Raw genomic sequence first — 20,132 nt, forward strand, 5'->3', positions numbered from 1 at the left:
ACCTTATTTCAGATGGAAATACTCTTTTCCACTGCATTTATGGAACAGCTACAGTTACTGGCTATTTTGCATCCTTGGTATTGGGCTTGTAAGACTTTGGTCTGGTCTGATGAACCTACAGAGAATTATCAGCTGTATCTGCAGCTCCCCTCGGCTCGATGGAGCTTCACAGTGAGTTACAGTTCATTGTTTAGTTGTCCGGCCTGCAACTTTTGTTTTTCTTCACTCTCACTGCTCTCATAGTGTCGTTTTCAGCCGCAGCAAACAGCAGTTTTCAGCGAACAAGCTCTAAAAAACACTGTACACTACCATAGACTCATAAGAAGTGGACGATGTCACCCATTGGCTTGTGGACTACAGTTTTGAAGCCTTGAGTTCGGCATTTTGGCCATCGCAATCTTGGTTATTTGCAACCAGAAGTGACACAAGAGGGTGGAGCTAAGTACAACTGAACGCTGAATAAGACATTTTCAGGCTACAGAAAATGTTACAATTAACTTCCATGAACTGAAAACACACCATGAAGTTGTAAGACAAAAACACGGACCATGTTAGCGACCTGCCAATCACAAGGTAGCCACACCCTGCGTAACCTGCTTTTATCATCCCTTTGCCTCTAATTGGGACCATAATTTACTAAATGAACATCATGCTGTATTGAAGAAGACTTGAATCTAGCGATTGAGACCATAAACTCATGTTTACAATGTTTACTGAGGTAATAAATCAAGTGAGAAGTAGGCTCATTTTCTCCTAGACTTCTATACAATCAGACTTATTTTTGCAACCAGAGGAGTCGCCCCCTACTGGCTATTAGAAAGAATGCAAGTTTAAGGCACTTCAGCGTTGGCTTCACATTTCAGGCCCCGGAGTTGCCTACTGTTCACTACCTGCTCAGCACCAAACGGCAGACAGACAAAGTTATAAACTAGCTGGTGAATATAGTGGAGCATTAAGCAGCTAAAGAGCCAGACATTTCCCTCAGGAGTTGGTGGAGACCAAAAACAGAGCTCAAAGAAAGTGAACATTATTTGATAATTACTATTAAATTTTATTATAGATTTCCATTCTCCAAGTGGCCAGAAAACCGACTCCAAATGAATGCTGGATGTGTACATAAGCTAAAAAAATAAGCTATTTGCTAAGTTTGGAAACTGTACGTCAATGTTGTGTTTACAGCTCGTTTCCACTGCTTGTTATTGCAGGTTTAAGTTCATTTGCTCATTTCAGTTAAACCACTGCGTATTTCACAGGACGGACCGTGCTGGTGTTTGCTTGAAGGGGCACCTCTGACAGTCTGACAAGATAGTATATGTGCATAATCCTCTCCCCTGTTTCCCCCCTCGGTCGTGGTCTGCTACAGTGGCTTTTCCAGATGAGGAAACCTGAAGCCGCGGCTCCCGTGGCTGTCAGGCAGCTCATGGCAGTTTGGCTCTCCCCTCTCTGTGCTCTGTTTAAGCTCGGAGGGCCGCGTCGCTCTCCTCTGCAGCTGGGAGCGCCTCCAAAGCTCCGTTTCAATCACTGCAGTTATCCAGAGAGCTTTTGTTTTGACTTGGTTAAGTTTTATCACAGAGCTCGGATCAGCTCACTTCAATGGGCCGTCTGTGGAATGCACAGTGGAGGGCTCACAGCCAGATGGGCAGAAACAACCTTTTTTTATTTTTTTTTGGAAAGAATAATTAGATTCAAGCTGTTGTTTATACTAAAAGCATATAGTAGGCTATTTTAGAGATTGCACTGAAAAAAAATAAAATAAGATTGCCGTATTTCAGCTGCAATCTGACCTCCAAATATTTCATTCTTGGATTTGATTTTACTGATGTTTCAGTATAAATAATCCCAGTGACTACTCAGCGACAATTCAGTGGGAAATATTGTACTTTTTACGCCACTACATTTATTTAACAATTGCAGTTACTTTACAAATTAAGATTTCATACACAAAGCATATGATGATTTTATAAATTATGATGCATTTCTATAGATTAAACTACCCAACAGTAGCTATAAGACATAAATAGATAAATTAGCGCCTCGACCAACTATAACAGTAAAATGCTGCTTACACATTAATTCATCAGTAATAATCCAATAATGTCATGTACAATAGTATAACACTCACAGAGAGCCATTTCTCTACATTATAAATACTTTTTCTTTTGATACTTTAAAATAAATTTTGCTCATAATATTTATGTACTTTTTATTAAAGGGTCATTTTGGTATTTTTCAACCTGGACCATATTTCCCATGTTTTTGTGTCTAAGTGACTAATGGGGACAACAATTTCTGAAATTGGTCCAGTACTGAGGGAGAACGCTGCAGACAGTAGCCGCTCACAGGCTGCAATGTAATCCCATCGGGGTAAGCTGGCACCTTAATTTACGTCCACTAAAAGTGCTTGTTTTTGCAGTGAATGTTATTATAAGTGTCTGACAACATTATGGAAAGAGTCTCGCTCAAGGAGAAGTCTCGTTCTGAAATCTGGCGAGGTGACGTGTTGAGCTGGAGTGCCAGCCGGGCAGATTTTTTGTGTTGGAGTACAGAAAGCTTAGCTTAATGTTATCTAAAAGATTTCAATGCCATGGCTGAATATTTAGATGATTTTGACAACGTGGATGAGTTATTTGAATTCAATGGTTTCCGTATTTACTTGAGCCAGAGTATACGGATATTCAGATTTCACAATGAAACTTCTCTGAGTGAGACACACAGAAACAAGCAGACCGCATCAAGCAAAAGGTAAGAAAAAGGATTAATTTCTCGATAGGGTGCTTTCTGTAATGTTATAATAACAATCTGAGCCTGTCGGTGGCAAAAACAAGCACTGTTAGTGGACGTAATGTCACATAGACGCTGCTCCCTTGCCCTCACAGCTCGTTAAGCAGCTGCCGACTGCACCGTTCTCCCTCAATACTGGACCTATTTCAGAAATTATTGTCCCTATTAGTCACTTAGACACAAAAACATGGGAAAATAGGATCCAGGGGTTCAAGTTGAAAAACACCTAAGTTACCCTCTAAGTGACATTTTCAACGCAGGAATTATACCCAAAACTGTATTCTTATATTGCAGTATTGCTGAATACTTCCTCCACCACTGAATAAAGCATCTTTTGTCTGTCTTTCTCATTAATCACAGCAAGTAATAAATTATTAACACTGTTGCATCTCTGTTAATACACGTGTTAAGTGAATACAGATGATTTAAACCAGCCTGTTAACAGCTGCAAGAACAAAAGCTGTTTAATGATTAATGATTAGTGTTCTTGAGAAGGAATAGCACCCATTACATTACCATACTGCCAACATGTTGTGCATTCATTAGTGTTAATTTGTTCAGCAACTTGCCAAACTAAATTAGCCTGCCAAACTTAGAGCAACGAAACAACTTGTTTTAAAGAGGGAATAGCGCCATATTTGGTAACTTGTTGTTATTTATATCCATATTAACAAGTGTAAAATGTTTTCCCCATAACAGCCATAATCTGCATTTGCCACAAATGAGACTTTTTGTTTCTTCTGGGAGGATTGAGATTGTATTGGAGTAACTACAGAAAGTGCTTTACTCGTCAAGAAGAAAATATGTTTGTCATTGCAGGCCTTCATAAAAGTTATAAATTATGAGAAGTTTCAAAGTGATCCCATTTTTAACCACACCCATGAGTCCAGACATTTTATTTCTCTTTAGGGTCCTTTCCATAATGTTGTCAGACACTTATAAAAACAATCTGAGCCTGAGTCAGTGGCAAAAACAAGCACTTTTAGTGAACATAACGTTACACTGACGCAGCTCACTTTTCTCTCGCATCTCGTTTTGCAGCTGCCGGTTACAGCGCTCTCCTTCAATAATGGACCAAATTCAGAAATTGTTGTCCGCATTAGTCACTTAGACAGAAAAACATAGGGGAATATGGTTGAAAAATACCTAAGTTACTCTCTAAGAGACATTTTCAACGCAGGAATTTTATCCGAAACTGTATTCTTATATTGCAGTATTGTTACTTTTACGTAAATAAAAGATCTGAATACCTCCTCCACCACTGAATAAAGCATATTTTGACTGTCTTTCTCATTAATCACAGCAAGTATTAAATTATTAACACTGTTGCATCTCTGTTAATACACGTGTTAAGTGACTACAGATGATTTAAACCAGCTTGTTAACAGCTGCAAGAACAAAAGCTGCTTAAAGATTAATGATTAGTGTTCTTGAGAAGGAATAGCACCCATTACATTACCATACTGCCAACATGTTGTGCATTCATTAGTGTTAATTTGTTCAGCAACTTGCCAAACTAAATTAGCCTGCCAAACTTAGAGCAACGAAACAACTTGTTTTAAACTTGTTGTGATTTATATCTATATTAAGAATTGTAAAATGTTTGTAATGTGTCTCAACTTGGAAAGAAGAACATGTTTTTGTCATTGCATGCCGTCATAAAAGTTATAAATTGTGAGAAGTTTCAAAGTAATTTTAATTTTACTACACCCATGAGTCCAGACATTTGAAAAGCAAAAAACAAACTGTGTTCCTAGTTATATTCCAGTTAACAATTAGCATGTGTGTTTGTGTTTTCACAGTGTACATAATGTATGTGTGTGTGTCAATAGAGCTGCATGAAACTCACTCCACCTTCCACTAATTGGACAAATACACCTTTATCTATGAAACATACCTGGATGACAGAGCAGCCAACCTCTGCACTCCCAGTTTGGAGCAGACAGAGTGAGCAGTGTTGTCTCACTGGAGAGCTGCAGGCCGTCCACACACACTAATCCAAACACAACTCTTTCTCCATCAGCAAGTTTAGCTTCCCCAAATTATACTGAGCCTTGCAGTAGTTTGTCAAATCATGTCCCTTTTGCCAACTTATACTCAATGCTTTCAGTATTATTCAAAGCGCCAAGCAGGAGGTCTGGCTTGCCAGAGAAACGAAAAATCCAATCATTATAATCGCCGAGCTTTCAGTACAGTCTGATGTAAAGGTGTTGAAATTTCAAAAGAGATGACAAAGAGAAAGGATTTAACCCAAATATAGTTGATCCGTGAAGGAATTACAGGAATATATACGGTGAAAAATAAACTGTGTGTGGGTGAAAAATAGTGAAATCTGTTGAAAAGAGGCTTAATTTCTCTTGAAAGACACATCTGGTATGTGGAAGCTTTGGCTGACCACCATGATTTTTGACAAATCTGAATGATCAACAGTCCATTATAGCACACTTCACAATGATAAAAGCTAATTTTGATAAATGAAACACTAATAGTTTACAGTTTAAACTCTTTGCAGGTTAATAACACACCACATGTACACGTGTATGTAAGCATGTGTTCTGCTGAAACTGTAAATGGCGTGTGAACTGACTGTCAGGTTTGGAAAACACTTTTTCCGTGGATGGACCTCCGCAGCTATGTTTCCAGGAGCCTTTTCTGTCAACTGACGAGAGATGACATAGACGGCTAAATTCAGACCAGATGGAAAATGGGAAACACCAGCCAAGACGGGGGATTGACAAATCAGCTGCTACTTGGCTGAGTCAAACCACTCAAACCTTATCTCTGTAGCACCTACCTGTGTATATGTGCAGGTATGTGCAGATCTGTGTGCTTTGCAAATGACTGACAAATTTATGTAAGCAGTAAAATCAAGTGAGAGACTACTTTGAAGTAGTATGTAGAACTTAATATGTTAAAAAAGAAAGTAAAAAAAAAAAAGATTTAAGTTTAAAAGTGAATAAGAATGGCATAAATAAAAAAACTAGAATTACCGCCTCATGGTTGTATTCCTCCGCAAACCAGTCAAGTTGCAGTTTACATCTATATCTGTCCAAAATGTCATCGCTTCATCATTTTATCCTGATAGACATTTGTATGAATTTGCCATATTTAGTATATGAATTCTTGTGCTATGGCCAAAAATGTGTTTTGTGAGCTCACAGTGACCTTTAACCACCAAAATCGAATCAGTTCATCCTTTAGTCCAAGTGGATGATTGTGTCAAATTTGCGAAGAAATTCCCTCCAGGCGTACCTGGGATATCTCGTTCACGAGAATGTGGTGGACGGTAGGGTTGTGAGAAAATATCGATACACATGAGTATCGCGATATTATATAGATTCTCCAAAACACGGTATCGATTTTGAATTAACCTCTTAAAAATCCGACGGCCGGCTGCTATTCGATCTTTTGGAGGTTGTAGTAGGCTCAGTTTTAAAGCTAGTGTGAAGTTACTGTTGATTTTAGACTCTTTTTAGAGGTGCTCAAGCACACCTAAATTCCATCTCAGCACCCCTAAAAAATAACCATTAAACCCTCTGACACCCACGGGATTGTCGCCAATCCCGGCTGACACTACTGTCTTTAAGAGGCTGCCGCGGGCTCAGTCTTAAAGCTTGAAGCCAGAGTGAATATTGGCATCATATAAAACTAGAAAATGTAAGGAAATATATCGGTACCAACCATGTCATACTAGCTTGTGGAGAAAGAGGCTAAATAACGCTCCAGAGTTACACTAAATTTTGGCGAGGAAAAACTGGCATGCCAATTTTCACAGGGGTCCCCTTGACCTCTGACCTCAAGATGTGTGAATGAAAATGTGTTCTATGGGTACCCACGAGTCTCCCCTTTACAGACATGCCCACTTTATGATAATCACATGCAGTTTGGGGCAAATCACATGCAGTTTTTTACATACTGTGTTTTGCATAAAGGTGTTATTTTCTATTCTAAAATGGTAAAAATCTTGAATTTCTGGTGTGTACTTTATACTATGACAGTTTTCCTAAAATTACATTTAAATCACAATATATTGCCTTGCTTACTGTATCGCAATATTTTTCAATATATTGAATCGTTACCCCAGTATCATGATTCGTATCGTATCACCAGATTCTTACCAATACACAGCCCTAGTGGACGGACGGATGGACGGAGAGACGTACAGTATGTGCAACAGACAGACAGACGGACAACCCGAATGCCTCCAGCCACAGCTGTTGCTGGGTTGAGGCATACAAAAGTGTTTAAACTGACTAAAAGCCAGGCTAAAAAAGTGTTGCATGTATATTTAAAGATACCAATATGCACCATTTTCAGCTCCCTTTACAATAGGTCCTTGGGCAGGCTGTCCTAAATAGCTAATTATATTCCAAAACATATGCGGACACCTAAAGTATACGTGCAAACTGTTCTGTTTCCACGACACTGGGACACAGGGTGCCTGCATAGGCAGATGTGTCGACACGTGCAAACTGCTTGTGGTCGTAAATTTTCATCTGCAGACGGACATTCACAAAGAGTAAAGCAAAGGTCCTCGTGGGCAGATGACATTTACACATCACTGACCTTCATGGCTACGCGGTTGTGGAAATGATTATTTGTCCTTAATGGTTTGGAGCATAAGAGCTACAAGCTGTTGCAGAAAACGTTTTCATCCTGCATTTTAAAACAATTCATATGCTTCTTCAGAAGTACTATTCTCCATAGATTTTAGTGAAATCTGTACAAAAACAAGCAACAAAGAGTAAGGCCTTAAAAATGGGTGCGAGGTGTGCTCTTCTTCTGGACCTAGTCGGCACTCAGGCGGCCATTCTGGATCAACTTAAAATGATTTATGACATTTTTGGTAGACAAGAGAGTCTACTAGAGATCATCTGTCTGTATTGGTATTGGAATTTATTACCTAGTACCACAAATAGTGCCACAGTCTACTATTAAGTACACATTGCTGATGGAATATAATTCCCACTTTGTATTTAGGGCATGCATGGCCTTTGTCAGATTTTTGACCGCTTCACAGAGATTTTCAAAGTGCTAAGATTGATCGAGACCAGATAGTTGAGGTAAAGAAATGGTGAAGTGCAAGGGGTTTCTTGACAGACAATCTACAGCGTAAGGTTAGAAATTGTTCAGGTTTTTGGCTATGACTAGTAACTAGGGCTGTTTTTTTTGGCAGGTTAGAGGAAGATATAACAGAGACAGCTGTCACAAAAAATTTTCCTACAATAAATTTCACAAAATCTGTCTAGCATACTGCTTTCAAAGTCTCCTAAGCTTTTACATACTTGCATTATATTTTGAAACCGTTGGACTAAACTACACCGTAAGGTATTACAGACTGTGAAACTCCCCGTCTCCAAGGTCAAGAAAGAACTTTCTAGAATAAAAGAAAATCTATTATTATTAAATCTGTTATTGTTGTATTGCTGTTTACTGATGGCTTGATATAAAAGCAGCAGTATTGATCAATACAAGTGTTAAGGTACCAAACACAAGGCAACTAAATTAAAAACAAAATCCCAACTCTAATAGGTGCAAGAACAGAACAAGAAGGATAAAAAAAACTTTATTAAGACCGACGCATCAGAAACATGGAGCTCAAATTGAGCTTGTGTTCTGTTACTAAAATATTTAATTAGTAAGGCTGTCAAAGTAAAGATAATAATGCATTAACTCTACTTGTGATTTTTAGGTTAGGTTTAGGTTTTTAGGTGAAGGTACTGGCATCATATGAAACTAAAAAAACCTAAGGAATCCATTGGTACAAACCATGTCATACTAGCTTGTTGCTAAAGGATGAGAAATAACGCTCCAAACTTGCGCTAAATTTTGGTGAGGAAAAACTGGCATGGCCATTTTCAAAGGGGTCCCTCGACCTCTGACCTCAAGATATGTGAATGTAAATGGGTTCTATGGGTACCCACGAGTCTCCCCTTTACAGACATGCCCACTTTATGATAATCACATGCAGTTTGGGGCAAGTCATAGTCAAGTCAGCACACTGACACACTGACAGCTGTTGTTGCCTGTTGGGCTGCAGTTTGCCATGTTATGATTTGAGCATATTTTTTATGCTTTTATACTTTGAACAATCATGTGATTAATCGCAATTAAATATTTTAATCGATTGACAGCCCTAAAAGCTAGCAATCTACTGGAGGAACACGAGGAACAAAAACAATTTAAAAATGATTATAGTAAACAGGCGAGTCTAACTCTGAACAGCATATGGTCAAACTACCATTCAACCATTGTTGCTTGCTATGTAAAAGTAGCACAACGAAAAGTGAAAGGGAGGCTGACCCGAGAGGGCCACTTCCATTAGTACAACTTGATGAAGTTACTCTGAGTGATCACAGCAAATGACTCAACTTGTCACAGAAACGGCATACCATTAAGCCTTGTTGAGGACGAGTAATTCACTGAATAAGGGAAATGTTGTAAGGGCAAGAAGACAGACTCCTTTCACAAACTACCGATGTGAGTTGGTGGATAAGTGTGTGAGAAAAGGCTGTGAGCTATGTGTTTGTGAGCTATATTTTTTACTTTTTTCTAAAAATCCATTTAACCTGTTTCCCATCCCTCTTTTAAATACCAGTGACATGAAATTAGTCATGATTCCCGCCCCGACTAAACAAACATGACAGGCGCAAAATGGGAGGCCTGAGACGATGACACGGTTCAAATATTAAAAGCATCTGGCAGGCGTTTGAGTAAGCCACTGACAGATTTATCGGTGAAAGGAAGAGTCGTCGCAGATAAGGTTGTGAGTGACAAGTTTTTGGTGTTCCCGAGAGCAATGCAGCATCATCGCTCTCCTCTACGTGACGTGAAAGGTTCAAAGTGCACATGACGGCAAGAAAGCGCCATGTGTGAATTCCAAAGGTCCTGAACACATCTATGAATGAGATGTGATACTCGTGCTGATGATTACAGAGACCACAGTGTTCAACAGAAACACAAAAATCTGACAGCATGCTTGTCACATAGTAGTTGGCTAATTAAATATTTGACTAAAGGTGCCAGCTGCTGAGTGGCCCATAAAGATGTTTGTCCAAGGAAATAGAAAATAAATGAGCCACACTAGTGTAGGCTCTAGGCTTGGGAATCACCAGAGGCCCCATGATACGATGTTATCACGATACTTAAGTCACGATACGATGTTATTATGATTTTAAACATTTTGCGATAGGAGTATAATATATAATGTGATTTAATACCTTTTTTCAACTGTAAATTATACAGTTGTAAACATCTGTTTTTATCTAATAAGATACAGTTTTCATCTGCTCATCTCAGAGTTTTTATTCACAATTCTTGAGGTCAGAGGTCAAGGGACCCCTTTGAAAATGGCCATGCCAGTTTTTGCTCGCTAAAATTTAGAACAAAACTTTGAATTGTTATTTAGCGTTCTTCCCGACAAGCTAACATGACATTGATTCCTTAGGCTTTCTAGTTTCATATGATACCAGTACCTTCATTCTGAGCAACTCTAGCTTTAAGACTGAGCCCGCTACAACCTCTGAAAGACAGAATAGCAGTCGGACTGTTAAAAGGTTTTAGTCTTTATAATAAAAGATCCAATACTTGACGTCCGTGTAACGATACAATATTGCCACGCAAAATATTGCGATACTATGCTGTATTGATTGTTTTCCCCACCCCTAGTATGCTCATTGTAAACAACACACTGTTAATACACCAAAGTATTGAACAACATTTTATTCTGACCTGATGATGGCATGAGATGAATAATCAGGGGCTCGCCAATTTTCACTAAAACCATCATGTCTGCACTAAATTGAACGATAATCCATCCAATAGTTGTCGTGCCATTTCAATCATTGAAATACAAGTGCGCACTCTCTCTCTCTCTCTCACTCAACCAAAGCGGTCGAGGCAGATGGCCGCCCACCCAGAGCCCTGTTCTGCCCAAGGTTTCTACCCGTTAATGGAGAGTATTTTCTTGCCAATGTCGCACCTAGTGCACGCTCATAGGGGATGTCTTGTTGTGTCTCTGTAAATTATAGAGTACCGTCTAGGCCTGCTCTGTATGAAAAGCGTCTTGAGATAACTTCTGTTATATTTTGACGCTGCATAAAAATAAATTGAATTGAACAAATGCCAACCTGCTGGTGGCAGTGGTGGTGGTGGTGGTAAAGTCAGGGTAGACTTTAGGGAATCACACTCTGAGGATCATGAATGTCACAAAATTCATGCCAATCCATGTTGCAGATGTTGAGAGATATCTCACTGGATATATATGACCAGTTGAGGGAAACACTTAAGTTAATACAAAACATACCGAGGGGAACATAAATGTTTGAATCAAATTTCATAGCAATCCATCCCGTTTCCGACGTTTCCGACCGACAGTCATCGCCAGCCCTGGAGCCATGCCGTTACCTTGGCAACAAAACAAACAATGGACTGGGGGAGCCTCCTGTAGTTTATGTCTTTTGAAAATAAATGTCAATTAAGATTCCTGAATGAAGGCAGGACCAACTGTTTCTAACAAAAAAAAACAGCATAGCTACCACACGTGGCACAAATATGTGTAATAAAAGTGTTAAAATTACTAAAATATAGTGTCCAAACAATAACAACTGTATATTGGGATATTAAAGACTTACTAAGAATATGTCTGTAACATGTCAGTCTCGGGCACCGGGCAGTTTGAGGTTAAATTCCTGGTTACACATACCTACGGGCTCTGGGATTTGTTCGCTCCCAAGGAAGGAAATACTGACAACGGTGAGCTTGTGTTTGGTAAGAACATGCAGAGCTTTTCTTGACCCTCACTCTAAATCAGTTTTCCATATGGCAGAGGCAGAAGGGGGTCTGAATGAGACTCACATTTATACAGATGTCAGCCCTTCAGAAGGTCAACTGTTTCACATGCAGACACGCTGCTCTTTGGTTCGGTTTTGTCTGGAGTAGATGAGCAAGGCCAATAAACTAGAGATGCTGACAAATCACATGTGCATCCAATATGACATTTGAAAATAAAGGCCTAATTGAGGAAGTGACTGAACAATTACGATGCGTGGAAAGTCATTTAAAAGTAAAATCTACTGTCTGAGAATTATGGAAAGTATGTTGTAGCCGATTTCTATATTTGAGACTGTATAACAGATTTAAAAGTTTTCATTATAATGTAATAAGTGTCCTTGAATAGTACTAGTTCCATGTCTCGCTCCAATAATAGCTGCTGCTGAACTACATACCGCGGTTTGAGTTGCACAACTCCATAGAAACGGTAAAAGCAGAAGAAAAAAACATTACTTTAGACATGAAAGCGGGAGGTATAGTACAAGCTGAATAATATCCCCAGAGCTCCAATTTTCATATTGACCTCACAGTGTCCCGTGAGTGCTTAACTTCCACTGTTCAGAACACTTTAACAGGCATACTTGGGCCTGTAAAGTCTAGGTGCACTGCATGAAAAAGGAAACAGAAATTCAAACTGTGGACTACGCTTCAGTGAGTTAACGTCACGGAGAAGCAACGAGCGAGAATGGGAGCCAAAATCCTCGGAGGTGAACGCTGTTCATCATCCATCTTTTGAGAATGCAGACCTTTCCGGTATTTTTCGGTGCGAGGAATTTCAGGCTGGCACTCAGGAGGAAATAATTAAACCCAGAGAGAGTGTGTGTGAGCACGTCATCTTGTATTGTGTTTTGGTTTTTGAGCTTAGCAGCGTCTTCCAGGAGCACTCCTGGCTCTGAGCTTGGAAGAAAGAAAAATCTACTCTACACATAATGAGTATCTGTCTGTAAATTGTTATGAAGGGGATCTGTTTACACTTCAACATGAATGCAGGAGTTCTGTAACACGCACACACGTAACGTTAATCAGCCTGGAACAGAGCAGGAGCCGCTCAGCCCTGTGGGTCCTTCAGGACCACGTGTGTGTGTACACAAACCGACTACAGTCCATCCCCCGCTCCACTGAAATGTTGCTACCTTGTTCCACGGCTGAACTTTCTCCTCTGCTGTCTGGCAGACTGTAAAGCGTACTGGGCCATTGTTAATGTACTGTAAAATGAGTTCTCTTTCCAGTTTTTAAAGAACTTAACAACCCTGTTATGTTACTGAGAAATGTGTGGAAAGAAGAGTTTAAATCAGATCCTTTTTTTTCCCCATGAAAGGTTAGCAGAGAAAGTCCACTCATTTTCATTACACACACACACACACACACACACATCAGAGAGCTGCTGCTTAATTACATAATGGACGTTAACAACCCTTTTATTCACAACCACTCATTTCCTGCTGTTGCCACAGTATACCTATTACATTTCAATTAAAAATATATTTCTCATTTAATTTGCCCCTTTTTTCACAATTAAGAGTTAAACACACCTCATTTAGACAATTGTGATGTTGTTCAGTATGTCAGGCTTACTGTTTACAGCTAAATCTAAAGGGAGATTTGTCAAGTATTTAATGCTCTTATCAACATGGGATTGAGTAAATATGCTGTTTTATGCAAATGTATGTATATATTTATTTTTGGAAATTAATTAACAACACAAAACAATGACAAATATTATCCAGGAACCTTCACATGTACTGCATTTAGCATGAAAAATATGCTCAAATCATAACATGGCAAACTGCAGCCCAACAGGCAACAACAGCTGTCAGTGTGTCAGTGTGCTGACTTGACTATGACTTGCCCCAAACTGCATGTGATTATCATAAAGTGGGCATGTCTGTAAAGGGGAGACTCGTGGGTACCCATAGAACTCATTTTTGCTCACATATCTTGAGGTCAGAGGTCAAGGGACCCCTTTGAAAATGGCCATGCCAGTTTTTCCTCGCCAAAATTTTGAGCAATTTTTTGGAGCGTTATTTAGCCTCCTTCGCGACAAGCTAATATGGTATGGGTTTTTCAATTTCATATGATGCCAGTATCTTCCCTCTAGCTTTAAAACTGAGCCCGCTACAACCTCCGAAAGATCGAATAGCTGCCGGTTGCGTTAATGTGTTGATGTGAAATTAGTGCTGTTAAAACTAACTTCGACAACCCTAATTTGAATACGGCAGTATTTGTTGAACTATTAAGGGAAGTCATGATGGAAACAATGCCAAAAACTACACTTTTTGTCATTTTACACTATTGTCAGAGGGAAAGTCTTTGTCATACTCTTTCAAAACCCAACAATAGGGATTAAACCACAAAGAATTCAACAGCAAAACATAAATGTGTGTTTATCTGTAATATTGCTAAAGCAGAAACTCTTGCACTTTCTTTTTTATACTGACTTCAAAGACAGACAGTAAATGTCACTCAGGAAAATATATAATTTCACAACAAACTTTCCAATATGTTTACAGTGGGAAGAAAATTAGATCCGCTTGTATTCTGCAATAATTTACAGTGAATGTGTTACTGTATTGATGCTTCTGTTAAAAAAAAAGAAGAAAAAAGCTAAATTGGTGACACTGACTATTTCATCACATTTCTGCAGTGAAGAATAAAGCATTAGATTTGTCAGGTCATTGAGGATATAAATGGGCTGTTTGGATTTAACACAGATTGGATTGGACTTTGGACTGATATATGAGGATATACTTGGGGACTTTAATGGTAATTACAAAGGTCTGTATGCTATGTGTTAAATATGACGTCCATAATGGCATGCGGTCACAGTATGGAAAGTGTCATCCGTGACGAGATTGTTTGCTATTTATGTACAAGCAGGTAACACTTGCTGCTTGCCAAGCAGACAAATTACTGTTCTCAGATATCGCTTTGAAAATGCAGTAACTCATGACAGTGTTTGTTCATCCTGTTAATTCTAAGACAGCTGCATTTTGATTTATGGCCTCTTTTAGAAAACATCTCTTTGATAAACAACAGGTAATCAATTAGAAGGTAATCATTCGTTTAGTTTCAAACCAGTGCAATCCAATCAGTAGGCCTTTTTTGTCAGCAGTTTGAATGCATTGTGTGTTTTTATTTTTTATCTTATCAGTACAGCACCACTGACTTATATACACATGGTAAATACATTTGGGAGGAGATGAACCGAGCTGAATATTCTACATAAAAAGCCCCTGACACATTCAACATATACACCTACGGCTGGGACACACCTGACGCTTGTTAATAGTAATAATACGCGACTAAAAGACGGTATTCTATTAATTCATGGAGCGGTGCAAGTCACTGCATTTTCTACAACACTGTCCTGCAAATATTTTAGAATAAAAACCTTGTGTTAACAAATGAAGGAATTCTGTCCACAGAAAAAATGCTAGAGGGCTTTTATTTTGAAACCGAAACAGGAAATGTTGAGGACAAAATAAATATTAACTTTCATATCTGTGACATATTCTACAGATGCAGACATTGAAACTGTAGTAATGTTGATGGTGTGATGTCAATATACTGTCAAAAGATCATTTTCACTGTCTACTTTTGCTGTGATCGGCACATGGAAAAAATAGGCAAGACCTCGAATCTCTAGAGGAGACGCAGCTGACATACACCAAAACATGGGCGCCGAAATAAAAAACAAGAGGTTACGCGACGCACACGCGTTGCTCACGTGTCCAGTGTGTCCTGGCCCTTAGTAGCCACTAGCTCAACTGAACTGTACTGCATTATATAGAGATGTTTTTTGCTATTTTGGCCACCCTCATTGATACACATGAAGTGGACAAAATAATACAAACACCTGTCAGTATAACGGCACCACAGACTACGTCCTCCAAAATGACCATATGGTTGAATCAACACCTTTCTAAAACGGCTTCAACAAAAACTGAGCCCTATATTAGACTGCATTAGTTTTAACTCGGTGTACCTGATAAAGTGGCAACAGAGTGTATTTCTGTCAGACAAGTACCTGTAGAGCAGCAATACCTGCATAGAAGACGTGTTCCCTAAAACCAATCCATTACATGAAATTCTAAAATACAGACTTTTCCTTTAAATTAAAAAAATGTGAAAGCTCGACTCACTGTTGAGGAAAAACTCTTCTTGCACTGCTTGTCTGGCAGCAGCAGAGAAGCAGCGTTTCTTCAGCCACTCTGAATCAAAGACGCTGGCGTGCTGGTCGGGCCACACAATGGACACCTGTGGAGAGACAAAGCGTTTATTGATCCCAATAGGTCGAAATGTTTTAGCTCTTTTTCCAAGTTTCTACACATTAATATTTTATTTTCATAAGCCATCAACTGAAAGTGCACCATCTCTCTTTCACATAAACAGTAAGTGACACCCATTTTTATTGACCGGCAATGATGAGGTCTGAATATTTACTTGGTATTCTGGTGGTCTTCCCCGTGAAGGTTAAGCTTTCAATGTGCTCTTTTGATTTATAAAACTGAGAAAGAAATGCATTTTTTTTTTCTTTTCAAATGAGGATCTCCTATCTTCACCATCTGCTTTTTTAATACTTTTGGCCAGTGTCGCCATCTAATATTTTCTATAGTCACAGCCAAGCATGAAACCATTGCTGTGGTACTTAAAACACGTTTACTATAATAGATTATCAAGCATATGTTGGTACAGGAAACTGCATTTAATTTTCATCTAGAAATCACAAATGGCACACAGTAGCTTGGCAGCATTGTCACGTCAAAGCAATCTATTTATAGCTGTGTCCCACTTCAGGGGCCGAATCCTCTACAGGATCCAAAGGTGGTTCCTTTGGAAGACTTAAAGGTCAGACTGAATGTGTGCTTCTGCCAGAATTAGATCATATAACCTCCCAGCTCATCACCACGCAGTTGCCCTCAAACAGTCAGCAAAAGTTTAAATGCCATTTATAAACTGGGACAAGTTTCATGATACCAAAGTATAGTACGAGTTGTGTTGTTTAACTTTAACACAGGATGATAAAAAAGAACTGCCCACTAACGTCAGAAATTGTAGGGCAAACACAATATCAGTAATAAGAATAGTATCATGTCATATTAGTCCAATATCAGTAATGATGTTATTGGTTGAGAAATAGTGTAATGTGATGTAGGGCTGCAACTAACGATTATTTTCATTGTTAATTAATCTGTCGATTATTTTCTTGATTAATCGATTAGTTGTTTGGTTTATAAAATGTCGGAAAATGCTGAAAAATGTCGATCAGTGTTTCCCAAAGCCCAAAATGACGTCCTCAAATGTCTTGTTTTGTCCACAACTCAATGGTAATCAGTTTACTGTCGTAGAGGAGGAAAGAAACCAGAAAATATTCAGTGCAGGGTTAGACGGCACAGCGAGCACTAAGCGGCGAGGTCCAGGCGAGGGTTGCTGTAAAGTGCACATTCACCCCGGGCCTTTTCAAGCCAACCTAGAGTCGAGGAAGTTGAGGAAGCAACAACTCCCTCAGTAACTGTTTGGTAAAGCCAAGTGGGGTTGATCACAGTTATCTTTGTTTTTCCTTATGTGGGTAGTTAAGGGGTTAATTGACTGACAGGGACTGAGTGGCTCCAAGTGTAATCAGGTGTGCTCTGATTTCCCAGGTTCTTACTGCAGGTGTCTCCAGTCTGAGCTGATGGCAGCATTCGCCTGATAAGCCAGTTTGAACTGGAAAGGCGGGCTGTTAGGTTATATGACCATGTGTGAAAGTAGAGTTTGAAAAAGAGAGTGGTAAAAAAGAGCAGCACCAGGCATGTGGTGAGCAGTGTAACTGAATGCAGAGGATGATTTTCCCTCCATGTGTTTTTTCCTTTGTTTGATGGAATTTTTACAGACTGAAAATAAAAGTCTGCCTTATTTTTCAAGCATACTTACCTGCCAGTGTGATGATTTCTCTTCGTGACTTTTCACCTTGCTCTCCTGCACCTCACCTTGCAACAATTGGTGGCAGTGGTGGGATCTAATACGCCTGTGTCGAGTTGGTGTTGGAATGCTGACTAAATGAGAGGTGCAGTACGTGGAAGAGGTCGGCCGAAGAAATCCACCTTGGCAGAAATGGAGAGAAAGAATGCTGAAAGGACAGTGGAGTTTGAGCCACCACTTGATGGAGCCATGGCCGCTGGAGATGAAGAAGAAGAACCAGTGGTACGGCCAAAAATACTTATAGACCGTGTTGCTAGTGAAGAACTCTCTGCCACAGACTTTTTTGAAGAAATGAGAGAGTTTATGCGACGGTCTAGACAAACTGAAGCGGTACTTTTTGATCAGATTAAACAGCTAAGAGGTGAGATGGGAGCAAAGTCGACGCAGGACTGGATGTCAGATGAACAATATGAACAGCCTGACCAACATTATCCTCATGCTATACCTGCTGGTGTTTTAAAGCTGCAAGCTGAAACCTCCATGCACCTGCCCACAGTTAAAGAACCAAAGAAATTCATTCCACTTCAAGCTAGTGGGCCTGTCTCCTCATTACAGCAACTGTTGCCTCAGCAGCAACAGCGTGCTTCTCCACCAACCCGGTCTGTCAGGCCCCATGTCAGTGAACCAAGAATACCTGACTTCAAAGAAGGTGAAGATCCAGAGAGCTTCTTTGTTCGGTTTGAGCGGATGGCCAGAACATGGGGGTGGCAGCCAGTGGAGTGGGCAGCCAGAGTGGTCACCTTATTGACGGGAAAAGCTCTTGATGCTTATGCTGGAATGGACGAAGAACAAGCTGAATCCTACGAGGCCGTTAAAGCAGCAGTGTTAATGAAGTTCAATGTGACAGAGGAGACTTACAAACAGCGTTTCCGGAGCACTATTGTGCCAGTGGGAGAAACAGTCCGTGAAACCTACAACCGGATAAAGGGACTTTATAAACGATGGATGCGACCAAACAGCCGCACTAAGGAGCAGATTGGTGAGTCTATTGTTTTGGAGCAATACCTCCGTGTGCTCCAACCAGACATTCGCACCTGGGTAAAGGAGAACGATCCCCAGACAGGAGAGGAAGCAGCGGACCTGGCAGAACGCTACACAGCTGCTCACGGGGACCCTTCAAGGAAAAAGTTGACTGTTGGGAAGTCAAGGTTTGGGGAGACCAAACCTTACGGTTTGCCTGTTGTGGACAATAAGGACATTGGGGTTGGTAAGAAACCTGTACATTCAAACTTGAAACCTAACTTCACATGTTTTTACTGTCAGCAACCTGGCCACAAAGCTTCATTTTGTCCTTTAAAAAGATCAAAAACAGTTGAGTTGTGTTCTGTACCTCGTCCTGATAATGATGACCATGATGATGTTAATGAGAATGAAATGATTCCACATAGACATGTAGTAGATGTCACAGTTAACGGTCATGTGGCAAAGGCTCTGGCTGACACTGGTAGTTCGCAAACTTTGGTAAAGTCCAGCCTACTCCACAACTCACTGACTAACTTTGAACGAAATGTAAATATCACATGTGTTCATGGATGTAGGAAAGATTACCCAACTGCAGAAGTGATCATTGAGGTTGAAGGGCAAGCCTTTATGTTAACTGTTGGTGTGCTAGATCACCTAGCATATGATGTAATCCTTGGAGAAGATTTGCCTGTGCTAGACAATTTGGTCCAGCAAAACTCCAGAGTATACTCTTGTGCTGTAGTGACTCGCTCTGTCACCAAGGGGTTAGAACCCCTACCTGATGCAGATGATGGTTTGTTTAAAGGGGGAAATAAGGTTAAGAAAACAAAACGTCAGCGTCGTCAGGAGAAAAACAGAAATCTTGATAAAGCTAAATGTCCTGACCCTTCTCTCCCTTTAACTCCTCCCATTGAACCACAATGGCAAATCCCTGACAATTTCAGAGAGATTCAGGAGAATGACTCCTCTCTGAAACCTCTCTTTGCAAAAGTTTGTGAAATAGATGGGGTCCAAAAAAGCTGGCACAGGGGGGCTGAAAGGTGTAATTGGGGATCCCTTTGTCATAAAAGAAAACCTTTTGTATTTGGCAGACATTGAGAATCCCAGACTTGTTATTCCAAAAGAGTATCGTCAAGTAATACTGCATTTGGGTCATACTATTCCATGGGCTGGCCATTTAGGGCAGGCTAAAACCTATAACCGCATTGCTGAGCGCTTCTATTGGCCAGGGTTATACAAAGAGGTACTGGAGTATTGCAAGACATGTCATGATTGCCAGGTGGTGGCCCCCACCAAAATTTCAGACCGAGGCCAATTACAACCATTACCTATTATGAGTGTGCCTTATGAGAGAATAGCCATGGATATCATTGGTCCCCTGCCAAAGAGTAGCAAAGGACACAAATTTGCCCTGGTGATATGTGACTATGCAACCAGATATCCAGATGTTTATCCACTGCGCTCCATTCAGGTCAAACATATAGTTCGATGTTTAGTGGAGTTATTCTCTAGAGTTGGCATCCCTAAAGAGATCTTAACAGATCAAGGTTCAAACTTTATGTCACATCTAATGAAGTCACTGTATTCTCAACTTG

General features: G+C 40.0%; 1 protein-coding gene across 1 annotated transcript in view; it reads right to left on the minus strand.

Moving 5' to 3' along the window:
* bbox1 (butyrobetaine (gamma), 2-oxoglutarate dioxygenase (gamma-butyrobetaine hydroxylase) 1) overlaps positions 1–20,132 on the minus strand; it is a 36,727-nt gene that overhangs the window by 9,062 nt on the left and 7,533 nt on the right. The window contains 1 exon segment of the mRNA XM_037750470.1: positions 15,756–15,870. Within this exon segment, the coding sequence (XP_037606398.1) occupies positions 15,756–15,870 (115 nt within the window).

Source organism: Sebastes umbrosus, chromosome 2, assembly GCF_015220745.1.
Source record: "Sebastes umbrosus isolate fSebUmb1 chromosome 2, fSebUmb1.pri, whole genome shotgun sequence".
Lineage (NCBI taxonomy): Eukaryota > Metazoa > Chordata > Actinopteri > Perciformes > Sebastidae > Sebastes > Sebastes umbrosus.